Source organism: Protopterus annectens, chromosome 16.part0, assembly GCF_019279795.1.
Source record: "Protopterus annectens isolate FY-2018-M chromosome 16.part0, PAN1.0, whole genome shotgun sequence".
NCBI lineage: Eukaryota > Metazoa > Chordata > Ceratodontiformes > Protopteridae > Protopterus > Protopterus annectens.
The window spans coordinates 789,355,583-789,372,365 of record NC_056750.1 but is presented as its reverse complement, the minus strand read 5'-3'; the positions used below and the strand labels follow the sequence as shown (position 1 = coordinate 789,372,365).

General features: G+C 38.1%; 1 protein-coding gene across 2 annotated transcripts in view; it reads right to left on the bottom strand.

Moving 5' to 3' along the window:
* LOC122790796 (alpha-1-microglobulin/bikunin precursor) overlaps nucleotides 1-16,783 on the bottom strand; it is a 227,648-nt gene that overhangs the window by 116,095 nt on the left and 94,770 nt on the right. For both annotated transcript variants that reach the window (XM_044058418.1, XM_044058420.1), the window contains exon 4: nucleotides 173-286. In XM_044058418.1, the coding sequence (XP_043914353.1) occupies nucleotides 173-286 (114 nt within the window). The remainder of the gene's footprint in view (nucleotides 1-172; nucleotides 287-16,783) is intronic.

Genomic DNA, 16,783 nt, shown 5'->3' with positions numbered 1-16,783 from the left:
CTAATTTTTAAGTATTGGAGTTGTCAACACTTTTTAAATGATGAAGTGTAGAGCCAAAGTATCTGATTGCCTGGACCAGTTAATAAAGCATTTTTCTCTGGTGGTAACGAATAACCATATTAGTTCTGCATACAACATCACCAGGTTTAATTTTGGAACTACTTAAACTTACCATAGAGCTTAGCTGTAATTGTCGAATTGGGGCCTTTCATTTTTTCTGTCAGAAAAACCGCATATTCATCATAGTTTGTATGAACTATGTAACTCTTCATGGTTACTCCCCATTCTGAAATGAAAACCAACACAAAACTGTTTCAGCACATCTTATTAGAAATTCATTGTTTCCTATACATAAAATACCCAGTAGCAAGTTATTTGAAACTGCAGTGTAACAGTCCCTGAGTTTCCCAGGCATAGTACTTGGAGATGGTAGAAGAGGAGCACAACAAAAGGAATTTATCATTCTTTAACAAGTTCCTCAAATGGCTAAGTTTATATACTGCAGGTCAGATCCGATTGTATATTCAGTAGTGGTAGTCATAGGACTTCTTGCAGCTGACTCAAGTGGCTTATAGTAATGGTACAACATCTCCTAAATATAGTAACACAGTAACGCAATAGTTAAGTAAATTAAAAAATCTGCACAGTATCAGCTACATCTTGTATCTATAGTTTATTAAATGTAGTTCTTGGACCAAATCAGTTCACAAGCAGAAATATAACAATGTAAACCATCTCAGTATTGAATAAAAAGTAACAGACACTGTTAAAACTTTCATAAAGTCTTAATGCCTACTAATAGGTAACTGACACCTCCTAAAACAGGTTTTAGAGTCATGTACTCTGTAAAAGAGAAAGTGTATTGTGTAGGACTGGGAGCACAGTGGGTAGAAGAACCTCAGCTGGCAGGCTAACAGGAGGCCCTGAGTCCCTGTCCTGTTCAGCAGAGAAGTAGAGCTGGAGTGTAGGGTGAAAGAAGCTTTTTCAGGTAAGCAGGACTCTGGTTATGAAAGACATGACACAACTGTGAAAAAATCTTGAGTGAAGACCTTTGTGCCTCAAGTAAGAATGGTCGATATTGAAGCATGGGAATGGTATGACCCAATGACACGTGTCCAGTAAGTATCCCATAGAGATAAACATCCTGAGCAGTGGATTCTGAAGTTAAGTGGTGATCTAGCATGAGCTACCATTAGCTGATTAGAGGACAATGGCAGGTACTGGATTCAGGAGTTATTCCTGAGATGAACATTTTAAAATTTACTAATAGCCAGCACCTGGTCCTTAGGGCACAGTATCTTACCTAGAAACATGTTTACATTCTGTAGGGCTTAATAAATGTCTACCAGCAAATGCCCCCATAATAAAGAAGTAGTTTGCCTATCATAGCAGATCAGTACCATCAGTGTCTGTCATAGCAGATCAAGTACCATCAGTGTCTGTCGTAGCTGATCGCTACCGTCAATGTCGGTCATAGCTGATCGGTACCATATGCACTATCATTGCTTCCATTTTAATTGGACTGAGCCTCAGTAAGCAACAATTTGTTCAGTTAACTACAGAACCCCGACTGTCTTCTAAGAGGGTACTTTGGTGGGTCAACAGTGTCTATCAAAATGTATATACTAGTCCGTGTGTGTCTTGGCCATACCCTTGTAATGAAATTAATGTTCTAATTCATGTACGACATCAAAAACGGTACCTTCTGCCTTAATAGTTACTCCTTTACACACTGTATAGCAGATGCAGCTTTCTTTCATTTTTTTGGACATCATTGGCTTTTGTGTGTTTTTATTACTGGGCACAACTTCCCCATATTTCGTTATCTTTATAAATGTGGTAGCCACTGTGTCCCTCGTCAGTGCTCTCCATTGGTGCTGTAGCTGATTTGTAGTTTGTGTGGAGCAGGTTGAAGGTCTCCTAGTGTTTTCATCTTTGTTTGTTTCATGTGTTCTGTTTGTCATTCATTATTCTGTTCATTTGCTGTCACAGTATAGCCACTGTCTGATCACCATGGTGGGTTATACCCAGAATGCCATGAGTTTTCTAAAATGTTTTCCTCTGTTTGCTGTAAGTGTGGATGGTTGCTTTACTTACCACAGCCTATTCTAGTATGTTCAGAGAAGTTGTGAGCTGTCTCTTTCTGATGGATTGCAATAGGAGAGGCCCTGTCTACAGTTTACTTCCAGGAAGTGATGTAGGTGATAATTTTGTGAATGGTTTGCAAAACTGGAAATTCTTCCTACCATGCAATAGGATTGGTAACATGAGTATTCTAACAATACACATTCTCTGACCCAGTCTGGTAGTCCATTGTTAGATGCCTTACATGTAAAAGCTCTTTCAGTAAGAGAGAGAGAGAAACCGCTTTACTTAATATACTGATTTTAATGCTGATGTGTATATACACATACACACACACCTACAAACACCTTCATAAAGGTTGGGAAATAGGAAATATGTACAACCAAGCATGCGCTTACCATACTGATGTTTATACTTGTACATCGGTTCTGGACACCCTGCTTAATGTGCAGTTAGATGTAAAGATGTCTGTGTGATGAGCCTGTATGTAAAAGTAGCATATACTACATTCTTTAATTATTTTAACTTTTTTCATACTATTTCATTCCTTTATTTTCCAAGTTCTGTAGAACTTGGTTTAGTATAAAATTTCTACATTTCTCAAATGTGGGGGAAAATATTTTCTTCCATTCCACTTCATAATTTGTGTGGCAAGTATATAATTAAATTAAAAGTCCCTCAAATATTTTTTTTCTGTGTTATCTCTACTAATAATATAATACAATTAAACCATTTTGTATTTTTTCCCTTTATATTTATCCTGTAATAGTTTTGTTTTGTCACTCTACTGCATCACAAAGTTTGAATATTTCAATGGTGATTGACATTGTCAATTCAGTGTTCCAGATGGTTCCACTGGAAATCGTTGGCCAGTCATGCTGATACTGAGTGCCATTTCCCACTTTCATAATAGTGTGACCATGGAGTTGATTATATTAATCTGGGGGGGGGGTACAAAATACACTTTGGAAGTTTTCATGCACTTCCTTGCTGTATCCAGGGAGTTTGATTGTTGGGGAGTTGATTCTCAGTGAATCACGGTAGTACTATTTTTTATTCATAGTTTTGAAATGTTCATTTAGCATCCTTGTCTTCATATCACCATGATAACATCATGAGAGAGTATGTGAAAATGTCTCCAGTTTGCATTGCATCACCTCTTTGCTTGTCCTGTCATCATTAATGCTCAACTAAATAAGTGGACACCAGAGTTTTACCTGCCTTCCCCTTTGGTGCAGTCCCCTTATCCGTTGATTCACTGCCTTCCATCCACAAGGTTTGGAAACAGACACTGTTCCTGTTTAGTTGTGCACGTGGCTCATTTTGAACAAAACAAATGTATTTTTTTCAGAGTGAACTGCTGGTTTCATATGCTGGGTCCTACACTTTTTTTTTTAAACAAATGATCCAGAAAATAAATCTGATGGACAATGAATCGGGGAAAGTATTAGTTGTCTGGGTTGAAGGATGAAACATTTCTTAAAGCTCCTGGTATTAAATGAATGAGAGTAAATACATTTAGACAGATGCTTATTTATATACCTGCTAAAACTGAAATGAAGTTAAATACTACTGTTTCATTACTGAAAATAGATATTAAGAACAAAGGACGAGGCAAGAATGATGTTTTCAGGCTGCAGAGCTGAAGAAAAGATAAGAGGCAAAATCACAATTGGAAGGCTGCCTCCATTACTAAAAACTTTAAAGTGCATCTTTGCTATAGGGTCAGTTTACAGTGATTACAGGAAAATTACTTGGTGGTATTTTGATTTATTTTTACAGTTCTGAGGAGATGAACAGAACTGGCTAGAACTTAAAGCGGCTTTCAACCTCCATTTTCACTTGGTGTTTTATGTTACAGGACCAGTCAGCCATCTATATCTTTAAGCCTCTTGGAAACTGGAAAGCTTTCCTGTAGCTGAAACCAAACAATGGATTTGAACTATATTGTATCCAGGAAAGTACATTTAAACTACTGCACTTATCACTTAAATCAGTTTTGTGTGGTACCTTTTTTAGTGTTCCTTCTGAATCTGAAGTTAAAACTATTGGTGGCATTTTGCAGTGTTTTTTTCCCAGTGGGTCAGTGTTATGCCTAGGTATTTACATCAGGTTTGAGTGGGGGCTGCATTTTTACTATTTCATATCAGAATCTGAAGCTACAGCTGTAAACTGATTTGAGTTTAAAAGTTTGCACTGATGTTTTTATGAGCTCTTAAGTGGCTTAGTCAGCATTCTTGTAACTAATATACTTTAGCCACTTTTCAAACTTAGATTATTTTGGCCAGTTGAGTTTTATCTAGAGCTTGTGGACATTAAACACAGTGGCAGTGGGGGAATTCTGCAGTTTTGGGAATATTAACACAACCATGCCTCTTAACCTCTTAGAGCAAAAAATCTGGACAAAGCCTAAAATGATGGGGGAGACAACTAGGGACAGATTTTGAATATTGCTCTTACAAACTTAGAAAGTTGATAGAACAATATGTTTTGCATTGGCATGCATTTCCTGAAGGATCTGGAGTCTTAAACTTGAATGTTTGTCATTATTTAATGACTTCAATCCTCAGTTATTTGCCAGAAAAGTACACAGATTTTAGGAGGAGCACAAAAAATATGAGGCAAAAATATGGACATTCTGCAAAAATCTGTACAGTTGAGAGGTGAGAACTCAACTGACTAGAGTTAAAGCCGTTTCCAGTCTCCATTTTCTCCTGTTATCTTATTATATGAGCACTCAGCAGTCTTTGTCTTTAAGAATCTTGGCAACAAAGTTTTACTGTGGTTATAATCAAAGCATTTGGACTACATTTTGCATCCTGGGGAGTGCATTTGAACTACTTATGTTGCCATTTAAATCCGTTTTGAACCTACCCACCCACCCCTCTTGTGCTTTTAAACTTGAGGCTTTTAAGCTGCCCCACCCTTCTGTGTATCTGGCCTTGGAAGCTCCTGCCAGTCTGATCTACTCTATTCATTCTGCTGAGCACAGATAGTTCAAACTGTGAAGTCTCTCCCCTTAGATTAACATCTTGTTTCATACATTTTTCTGGCCCTTATTACATATTTACGCTGTACTTGGTCACCTTCATTTTGATGCATTTATTTCTGCATTTTCTTCTATTTCTCAGTCTGTTTTAAAAATAAGTTGTTCTTGCATGTTTGTTTTGTAGCTTCATTTGCAGTTGTGGTAGAATTTTGAATTACTGCAAGATCTGAGGATTGTTTATATATCCTATTGCACTTGCATCTCCATATGTAGAAGTACTTGTAAAAGTTAACTGTTTGCATTTGAACTTGGTCTGGGACTCTAGTCTTGTAGTTTAATTTGCAATTGTGGAAGAATTGTGAACTACTGCAGGAGCTGAGCCTCATTTAATCCTTTATTACTGATTTTTTCCTTGAGTAGTATTAAAGTAGTATTACTGGTAAATCTTAGCCTGGTCTGGTGTGTTAAACTGTATTCTGGATTGTAATAGTGAGAATACTGTAATTTTTGCTAAAGGATTTGTGCCTCTGTGCTTTTACAGCTGTTTATTTGCCAGCTTTACTGCTAGTCTCGTTTTCTGCTTGTTTGCCTGCTTTAAAGTTGCATTCCACTGCTGCTGTTATATTTATAACAGTCTTCCCCCATGTTCTTGCATATGCTCACTTGAGTAACTCACATACAACCTCAGCCTGGTCTGTGACATCAATAGGACTTGTTGGCAGGACAGATTGTGTCTGAGACTCCCCCTTCTATGGAATAGACTCCCTTTTCACATAAAGCAGAGTACCTCATTAATCCTTTTTAAGCTCAACCTGGATAACTGGTTGGTGAACAGAAAATACATCCCTGAGATTCCACCTGTGTCCCTGCTGGACAGTGGCAAAGGGTGCTGACTTGTTGGAACATGAGCTAAATTCTTGGCTAGGCTTATAAGGGCCTCAGGGCCAGTAGCCTAGTAACTTCTTATGATTGCTACAGCCCTCACAGTCCCCACCAATTTAAGTATTGCACTCCTTGCTGTTTGACTGTACACTAAAGTTTTCTTCCTGTCCCCACTGTAAAAGCTGAAGTTTCTAAAATTCTAATCTACTTGGGGTCATTGACCTTGTAGCTCAGAGTAGTAGCACTTGGAGAAATGTGATTTGCTACTGGCCAGAGCTCCACTTTTGGCTTTATTTGATTGGATACCTTTTTAGCTCATCTGTTTTAACCTGCACATAGCTGCCCCCCCCCCCCATATTGGATCTTTTATTCAGGAGAAGCATGGAAAGTTCTGAACTGACGCACACAAGCTTCTCATCAAAAGGAAAAGAAAAAAGTTGCAGTGTGTTGCACTAAGTGCACTACCCCATTGGACTCGCTTTATAGTGGGTTGTCTACACAAGAGCTTTTTTCTTCTTCTTGATACAAAGTTTATTCAACCTTAGAAATTCATCATATGTTGATATTCTAAAGATTAGCTTGCCTAACTCTCAAAGATCTCCAAAATGCAGCACAGGTACAAAGCTCACTTGGCAAGTTAAGCCTACCTCCTCAAATAACACAAGTAGTCCCAAAGTCTATGCCAAGCCCATAAAGTAGAGATCTACCCAAACATTCCTAGTTATAGGTAACTCAATTGTAATATACCTCTTAACAGGAAAGCGTGAGAGTGAGTTGTCTGGTGCCAAGACTCCATCAGATCATGCATGCACTCGTCAGTGAACAAGTATTTATCTGTATGACTGTCATAGTACATGTTGATGTTATTGGCTTGAAATATACCTCCCTGGACTATACGAAGAGAGACGTGATGGAGTTCTCAGACTGTGTCCCAGGTAGGTATGAGCCTAGCATTCAGCAGCATTCTACCTTCTCCAAGGATGATACCGCAGTATGAGCAAAAATAATTGATTCAAGTAAATGCCATAGTGTTTGGTGTCATTCAAAGGGGGCCCAATATTTGTCATCTGGGAAGATATGATCAAGACCATCCTCATCACCAGGGATGGTCTGTATCTGTCCCCTCTAGGGTTTCATTTATTTGCAAAGACATTGTCCACCCCATAATACCTTTTTAGGCAGTGTCCCCCTTCAGTAAACCTCCCAACATTACAATGCAAGCAAAGAGAAATATAAAGGTGTTTCTTATCAATGCTTGAATGAGAAACTCTACTCCTTCCAAACCATTCTCATCCTGGAGGACTTAGACATCTGTGTAGTGACAGAGAGTGTTTAAAATTGTGGAGAGAACTCCAGCTGTGCAGTGCTATAATGCCTTCTACATGTTTGAGCAGCTACTGTGCAGGATGGGAGAAAAAGGCGGAGGTGTTCTGGTCTTCATCCAGAAGAGACTCTCATCAAGGTTGGTAAAACAGCATGATGCAGTAGGGCTTCTTTATTCCCAAATAACCATCAGAAAAATCCTGTATCATATAATAGCTAATTATTAAGCTCACTCTATGACCTAAGAAAACCACATGCCTGTCTTCAGGAACTGGAATTATTCAGTATTAAACCCAATACCATTCTTCTAGGTGAGCTAAACTATACATCTATAGACTGGGAAGCCTACACCACCACTAGTGTACCAGCACAGAGATTCCTAGAATTTGTCAGTACACATGCCATGGAACATTTGGTCAGAGTACCCACTGGGGGGAGTATCTCTTTGGTCTTGCTGTTGCTAACATGGCGGCATCTTGCACTATCCTTTGCTTAACCTTTGTCACTTGTTGGGTCTGACCATAAATCCATCGACTTCGAAATAAAATTGAAACCAGAGACCTTCCACCCAAAGGCACCTTTAGAAATTTAACCAAGTCAAAGAGCCGAAAATCCAGTAAAACTGCTTTATTGAACCAACAGCAACATTAATGTTGAAATGTTTAGTGCTTTCATCAGTCAGGACATCATCAGAACTTTAAACCAGCCCAATCAATCAATTTAAATAGTAATTAAGTCACATGACACACAAACCACTAATCTTATACAAATACATTGTTTAAAATTTTAAAATTACAGTCCAGACATTAAAAATAAAACAGACACAAATGCATTGTTTGGGCATGTTGAAAAAAAAACCCTGGTCACAAATTTGGGTATTTTGTTATAGAACAACTTAAGAGGGATGATAGAGATAGAAATGTGGAAGAACATTTATTAGTTAAGGAGTTAAAATGTCAGCTCAGGCTGAATATCCTAGTGGAGCCTGGACTAAATGATACCTGCTCCATTTAATCTATTTTACATTTGAAAAATTTAGAATGTTAATGTATCTACCTCTATTTATCACTACTACTTTTTGATGTAATTTTAAACCATGTATTTATATAAGATTAGTGGTTTGTGTCATGTGACTGTTTTAATTACTATTTAAATTGATTGGGCTGGTTTATAGTTCTGATGATGTCCTGATGGATGAAAGCACTAAACTCTTCAATGTTACTGTTGCTGTTGGTTCAGTAAAGCAGTTTTACTGGATTGTTGGCTCTTCGGCTTGGTTACTAGTTCCTGTGGTGAGAGGTGGTACCTTTAGAAATTTCTCCAAGATAAACTGTCTACTCTTAAGTAATACATTGTGAAGCTTCAGATAATCACCAAACCCAGGTAACTCCACTGAATACACACAGAACTGTACACCACAAAACTACACCAGCATGTAAACAGCTGCATACTGTAGGAACAAGTGCAGGACAAACCCCAGAAAGAACCCCCATGGTGGAATCATAATATCAACAAGGTTTACAAAAAAGGAAGATAATTTTGACACACAGTAAGAGGAGAAATTCTCAGAATGTTAGAGCCCTTGTCATTGAAATAAATTATTTATGAACTTAGTAAAATCCACCAAAGCCAAATCTGAGGTTAAAATGGAAACTCAAGCCAAAGACAAACACAGGGCCTTTCTTAGTTTTGCAATCTCAGGAACACAGCAATGCACTGAGCTGATTTTGAAGAATATTCCCCATACTGAACCTGAAGATGTAGTGAACTAAATGGCCGATAAATTCAGCTCAAACTTTACACCCCCCTTAATCTATCAAACAAGATATAATTAAAACTGAGTCTCTTCGACCCATCAGACAAGACCAGGTTCTAAAAGCACCATCAAAAGTTAACAATATTGCATTGATGGGTCTTGGCAATATCTCTGGATGCATCTTAAATGGTATGAAACATGATTAAGCCACACTCCTATCAACACTGTTCAGTCGCAGCCTCCATACAGGTTTTGTACCAAGTGAATGGAGAAAAGCTGCAGTCATTCCCCTGCATAAGGGAGGACCTTCCACAGGTGCAGGCAATTACACACCCATAAGTCTGACCAGCCACGTGTGCAAAGTCATGGAAAGGTTTGTAGGACTAATAAATAAGGGCATGGGGAACTTCCAAACAATGAACTCATCTTGGTTTGGATTCATCAAGGGCAGGTTATTCTTACATAACCTGGTGAACTTTTTGAAAAGGTCACCAAAGCAAGGATGAAGGCAAAATGATACAACATACCTCCACCTGACCAAAGCTTCTAATACACTCTCCAACTCTGGCATAGTAGAAAAGCTAAATAAAGTGTGAATAAACCCATATGTTACCTGCTAGATTGCCAAGGTGGCAGGAGAGCAATATAGGGAAAGTTATTTCCACAAAAAAACAGTGACCAGTGAAGTTACCCAAGGTTCAGTGCTGGGATCTGTCCTGTTTGTCATCTACTTCTCTGAATTAAAGGCCATTACCAAATGATTCTGGCTTTGCAGATTACTGAAAGTTAGGAGCAGTCGATGAATTCCTAAATAACTGGTGGCAAAATCATGGACTGAAACTAAATGCCAAGAATGCATCATATCCTTTAGGAAATCCTTTATCATGGGGAAACTTCTGCATTGAAGCATTCCTAAAATCTGGCCCAGTTTTTTAGGCATTTGGGAACTTATGTGGTCAGGGACATAACTTTCATCCAACATATGTCCACTGTCCTAAGAAAGCCCTTCCCCATTGCACAGCTTATAAACAAAGTTTCATCTAGATTGAGATGTCGTAACGCTTGTACTCTGCCCTCATTAGGCCAATCACTGACAATATTGCCCCTTGGCATGCATGTTACCAGACATGCAACAAATGGAATACCTACAGATAAACCTGTGTCTTACATGGATTGACTTAAAGCCCTATTACTATACTCTCTACCCTACGGACTGCTAAGAAGTGACCTGTGTGACATACAAGGCATCCTCCAGCCCAGGTCCTGATGGAACTACTGCACATCAGCAAGTCAAATGGCATCAGAAATACTATGTCAGGGAGTTAAACCTCTTCTGCAACAGCAACAGAACAGTTCGAAGGGAGAGAGTGGTCTCACAGAGGACATTACAGTGCACCCCCCCCTCCAAGTTGATGTAAAACAAAGCTCCTCCCTGTCCATATTCAAGAGCAAGTTGGATCTGTGGATTGGTAATAGGACATTTATCCCAAGACTGTCTCCTGTACTACTAATTGACAGATGCAGCTACTATATGCTTTATACTGCTCATGGGATCCCCTCAGCTTATCTATGGTATGATCTCCATTATTCTCACTAGGGACACAATATATAATTATCAACCAGGGACTGGTTCAGGCCAGTCTAAAAAAAACAAATGGAATAGGTGAATTCAAGCACCACAGTGGAAATTGGATAATCTTAAAATGTCCTTCAAGGATGCCTACCATTTTAATTACCTATAAATCTGTAATTTTTTTCAGGTTTTGGGTTTGCAAAAAGAAAATGAAACAATTTTTCACTTATCCAATCAAAATGACTGTTTTGCAAAACAAAACTACTTTGAGATGTAACAACTTCAGGATACACGTTTAGTTGTGGGCTGACTCGCATCTCACAGAGATGGTATTGATGTAGGTACAGGAAGTACAGGACATGTTTCTCAAGAAAAATGTTTTTTTTTTCTTCTGAAACCTGGAATTTGCATGAATTGATACAGTACAGGAATTTGCACTTGTGGGTTTGATAACTTAATAATCTGCCAAAGTGTTGCCTAACTCGTATGTAACCACATTACTGTGATACTGTTGCATGCTCAAAACATTAGCAGAAATGACTAGATATGTGTAGCTGGCCATTTTCAACCTTTAAACGCTCCTGTTGCGAATTTCTAACTTATTTTTGAACTTATTTGTGGTACTGAACAATCTGACGTAACATGAAAGGTTCTCGACATGGACATGACTTTAAAGCTAAGCACAATCATAAATAAATTGGAGTAGAAAGAGAGTGATCCATTAAAATGATAATCTAACTTGTTTTTTAACGCTGCAATGTAGGCTTTTGCAGGCATTAATTAGGGAGGGGTGGCCTAATGGTTAAGGTGTTTGCCTTACAAACACAAGGTGCAGGGTTTGAGTCTCACAAGGGATAATTGTCTAAGTTTAAAATGGCTGTCAAGGGCAGTTAGCCTAATACTAACCTATAAACCCATGAAGATCTCTTCTAGAGTAGTGGTAGTGACATAAAATAAATAGGCACTAAAGGCATTTTTTTATAACCAAGTTTTTCACCAGACTAATTCGCCTAATGTCCAAGTATTATAACCAAGTGCAAACAAAAGGATGTTTTGTACTTGATTAAGAATGTAGTGATTGCCATCTCTGTCTATAAAAATGTATATTTGGGTGGTAATGATCAAACCTTGATGTTTACAAAGTCTACACTGAAAGGTCGACTTTGCAAATGCTGACTCATTACTATGCACGTGCCAGGCAACCATCTCAGTGCACGCAAAAATTAAAAAAAAATTGAATTAAAAATATTTTTTTGTGTGGGGGGAGCAGGCCTCCAACACCCCCATGCTAATTACCTAAGGTAATAGAGTGTGCTACCTTGGGGAAAGGATATATTTACTTATCCTGAGAATTACGCAGTCTTGCACACCTGTTGATCGTCTGTTTAGCTGGTGAAATTTTGCCAGCTAAGCAGATGTCAACCTAAGGTAGTTAACCAACTTCAGTCAATCCATATTTATCTGTGTGTGTGTCTGTGTGTGTGTGTGTGTGTGTGTGTGTGTGTGTGTGTGTGTGTGTGTGTATAGATGTACAGATGTACAGATATCTAGAGATATAGATGTGTGTGTAATATATAGATGTGTGTGTAATATATATATATATATAAAAGCACATTAGACTGAAGCTATGTTAGCAGCTTTGGCATTAAAACATTTGAGACTGCTCCCAGGAATACTTCATGTAAACATGGGTAGCTTAATAATTGTTAAGCAATGTTGCACAGGCTGTTAGGATATTTGTAGGCTGACTATGCAGTTATTGGAACTAGCACTGTTCATAGGGCTTTATCTGCAAGCAGTTCATTATCCAGGAAGAGAAATTTGAAAAAAAAAAAACATAAGCTGAATATTTCACCCAGATCTTAAGTGTCAAGTTTATTTCACAGTCTTTCATAATCTAATCTCTACTTTGGGGCAGACACATCCATATCAATATTTCTAAAGAGTATGTTTAGTTAGACAAGTTTTGGACCAGGACTTGTTTTGTTAAGACCCTGGGAAAACAAACGGCCTTGTGCATTAACATTAATCACTCTGATTCAAACAGTTCTGCAAAAAAGCAACAGAAGCAAGATCTTTGGTAATCGTGGCTTTACCATTTTGGCCAAGTATAGCCTTATGTTTCCCATCACGGAGATTGAGGTCTAGTTTCTCCAGTGTCCTTTTATAAAAGAAATACCTTATTCAGTGATGAGGTACAGCTTCTGCTTCCAGTATGAGCCTCTCCAACTCGCAGCTTGGGCTTTGCATTTTAATTCCCTCTATTGGATGCATTTGAGTTTTTTTGCAAGGATCTCTGTCAGAAGTGGTTTCCTTATTGATCTGAGGGCTAGAATTAAGTGTAGGTTCCTTAAATCTGATATCACCGAACCTCCTTGATGGGTTTATTAGGTTCATCTTTTCCTTTTGTAGTGTGGATTTATCTAAAATACCCATATTGTTTGCTGGTACTTGCCTTAACATCATGCAGTGAACTGGAATAGTGTAGGTGATCCCAGAGTCTGACATTTCTTTACCTATCACAAAATCCAGGCATTGCTCCTAATTTTTGTTGACAAAAGTTTCCCATGTTCACTGCTTAAAGTATGGGTGACAAGTAGAGGCAAGATCTACACCAACATTGTCCCCATTGCTTGGAAAAGGAATAGTCGTGAAACATTGCTGTAAACTCCAGCATTTTAGCATAAGCCTTTTGTCTTCAGATGCAGGAAAATCACCATCTTTCATTTTTCTTCCAGTCCATGAGTGTATTGAGCTAACCATTTGTCAACACACTGACTTGACTGGTAGATGAGGAAGGTCCCAGATGAGGCACAGCTCTGGCTGCCACCTTCGGCTGTTCATCCTGGGGGTTTAGGTATTGTATATCCCCCAAATGTTTTGCTGATGCACTCCATTGAATGGCCTGATCCCACGGAGTAGTATCTCAAGTTGCTCATCTTGTAGTCTGTGATCCTGCTCAAGGCAAAGGACTGTATCCCCAGATACTTATTATATATATTATAGTTTATATATAAAATTGTAATATAATTATAAAATTATAATTATATTTTATTATACTTAGATATGTAGGGGTCTACTTCTGTTCAATGAAAACACATTTTTACAAAGAGCAGAAGTACAAATCTATTTCAGCGAAAGGGCACTTAACTAAATGTGCACTTTCGAGAACAAAAAAAAAAAAACACGGCAAACCCCCCCCCTTCATCCCCCAGACCCCTGTTACTTATATATACTAACTCCAAGATCGCAGTACAGTGGGTAAACTGGTATCTTTCCTTATCCCCACTGTACCATGCTTTGGTGGTAGTGTTTTTTTTTTTTTTTTTTTAATCCCCAGGATTCACTAATCCTCCGTGTAAGACTAAATTAGTCTTACACGGAAACGCCAGTCTAAGACTAAGATGGCAGTGTGCCATGCATATTAATGAGGGCACACTGCCTCAACTGTAAAGCTAACACTGAGCGTGCATGAGTGCAGGGGGTGTGTCGGACTGCTGAGCAGTCCAAAAATCCACGCCCCTGCAAGTCTCTCAATTGGGAAATGTCAACTGACATGAGTGAGTCTGCTCAAATGTGTACATACCCAACACTACACTCCCCCACGTTCTAAACCCCTGTACAATTATAAAATGTAAAAATTTTATTTTTTTTTATTATTCCCGATATAGCTGCCCATATTTGCGCGGGTTTGCCCATTGCTTAGCTATAGTTAACAGTTTAGACATCGAAGAGGATGATAAGAACCATATATGCAAATTAAGCAAAATGCCAATAGCGTAGTGGTAGAGCCTTCGCACAAAGAGGAGGCATTCCCGGTTCGAGTCCCACCACTCCCCTTTCTATTGGAAATCCTGTATATAAAAATAATTCCTGACATTTATCATTTAAATTTTAGTAAAAAGCATTGAAATGGCCTATGTGTAGTAGTGAACAAATTATATATATATATATATATATATATATATATATATATATATATATAATATATAATCTATATCTCGAAATGGTTATGCATACTGATGAATGCATAAGTAACATATCTTAAGCAATGTGAAGCACTGCTAAGCAAAGTTTACCAGTATTAAGCATATTTAAGTATAATTGCTCATAGCTTTAACTAGTGCAATAGCTTTGCGTGGAGCGCATCACACAAACTAGAGCAAACATAACATGTTTGCGCTTATCTGTGCAACGTAGAGCACCACTGGGCAATGTAGAGCATCATAGAGCAACGTTGGGCAAAGTTGGCTAAACACAGCCACACCTCCTAGCCGCTCTGGCCAGTAGTAAAATAAAAAGCAATGACAGGCCTCGAACCCGGGATACTGTGCACCATAGTCACAGTACTGAACCACTAAGCCATGACAGCTTTTCATAAGCATGCACTTTTAACACACACATACATATCAATGGAAGTTTACCCATTGCTAAGCAGGTGTGACTTCAGCTGAGTTTTTTCAAAACTGGCCAATCACAAATAAGTGCGAGAAATGATACATATTTAAGCTACATAGGTGGGAATACTTGCCATAACTGGTTGTACCTCCCATCTGCAGGCAGCAATGGCCGGTGCTGGAGAGGGCTCTCATTTTCGAGCGCAACGTTGGGGCTTTGAGGAGTCAAAAGTAATGGTTTTGCTCCTTGTCCATAATCATGAGGATAGACTTCTGTGGGGTCAGTACCAGGGCACCCAATACAAAGTGGAAGCCTGGGACCATCTAGCTCATGAGCTCACTAGTGCCACAGGTGTCCCCCGGACTGGTAAGCAGGACGGACATCACCACGCAGACCTGAAGAGACTCAAGGCAGGTCAATTGGGCCAGTGGATCTAGGAGGCCCATGAGATGGAAAATGCCCCACTACTGAGTAAGTAGCCATGGAATTAAGTATGTAAGAATTAACCAAAAGCTGAAGTAATGTGCACAACTACAGTGCAAGATGCAAATTAATCCAATAAGGGAAAGAACTCCAGTGCAGCAATAATACAACCTTTAATAGTAAACAAATTAGCGAGCAGACGTACAAAATATTTTAACTTGTATAACCATGTGATTAAGCGCTTTCATCCACTATCCCGTGGACTTCAGAATCGGTTAAACAGATAAATTAAATCATTTTATATACATTTTGGCGCCAACCTTTCATCTACATTTAAAATGACAGAGCCATAAAATACATGTATACTGGCAAGTAAAAAAATGCTTAAAATATGCATAAAATAATCCTTATATAACTTTCCTTTTCCAAAAGCATTCCTTTGTTAAAAAGACTTCCTGAATAAAAACACTTAATTATATGTATATCATTCCTCGTATCATCAATAAATAAATATATTACTAGCAGCCCTTAATCAATGTCAAAAAACGGACCAGTGTGAATAGAGTCCATTGACCTTTCCAAATATTTCTATACTAGAAGAAAACATATTTAAAAATATATATATTCTTTCATATATGATGTCTTGTTCCTTAATACTTAATATTACATGTGATTCCCCTATACTAATGTGTGCATGAAATGAGTAAAATGAATAGAACATATAATGGATGTGTGAGGTATATCTAAAAATATATTTGATGTAATAAGTTAAAATATAGAATATATGAATAATAAAATGTGTGAAATACATTTATTTATTTTATTTATTTTACATTTGTTGACCGGCTAGTCCAGCTGGATCAATGTCCATTTTCAGTGGAGGCCCGGGGAGAAAAGCTCCACAGATTAAAGCAAGGTCATAGAAATACATGTACAAAAAACACTTATGACCTAGGCAATGAGCAAAAATACAAAGATATTAGTTCAGGTCAGGTAATACAAATCTAAGAAAAAAGCAAATAATACCAACTATGTAGTAAGTAAGGCATGGACTACTTTCAGTACAAAATATGGGAGGGTGGGAGTATTACGTAGTTCAAAATGTAATACATATTTATAAAAACATTAATTGTAACAATTTTTTTTTTTTTCATATGAGAACACTAGTAACAATAGAATCATTAAGTCATTTGTGATCAGAGAGAAAGATTGCAGTGTTGAATAAAGAAATATGATTGTAGAAAGATGAAAGTAGGTTAGTCAGGATTGGTACAAGAGCAGAGCCAGAAATTGTTCAGATGTAAAAGAAGTTGTTTCTTAAAGAGAGGAAGAGTGGCTAGAGAGATGTGTGAGG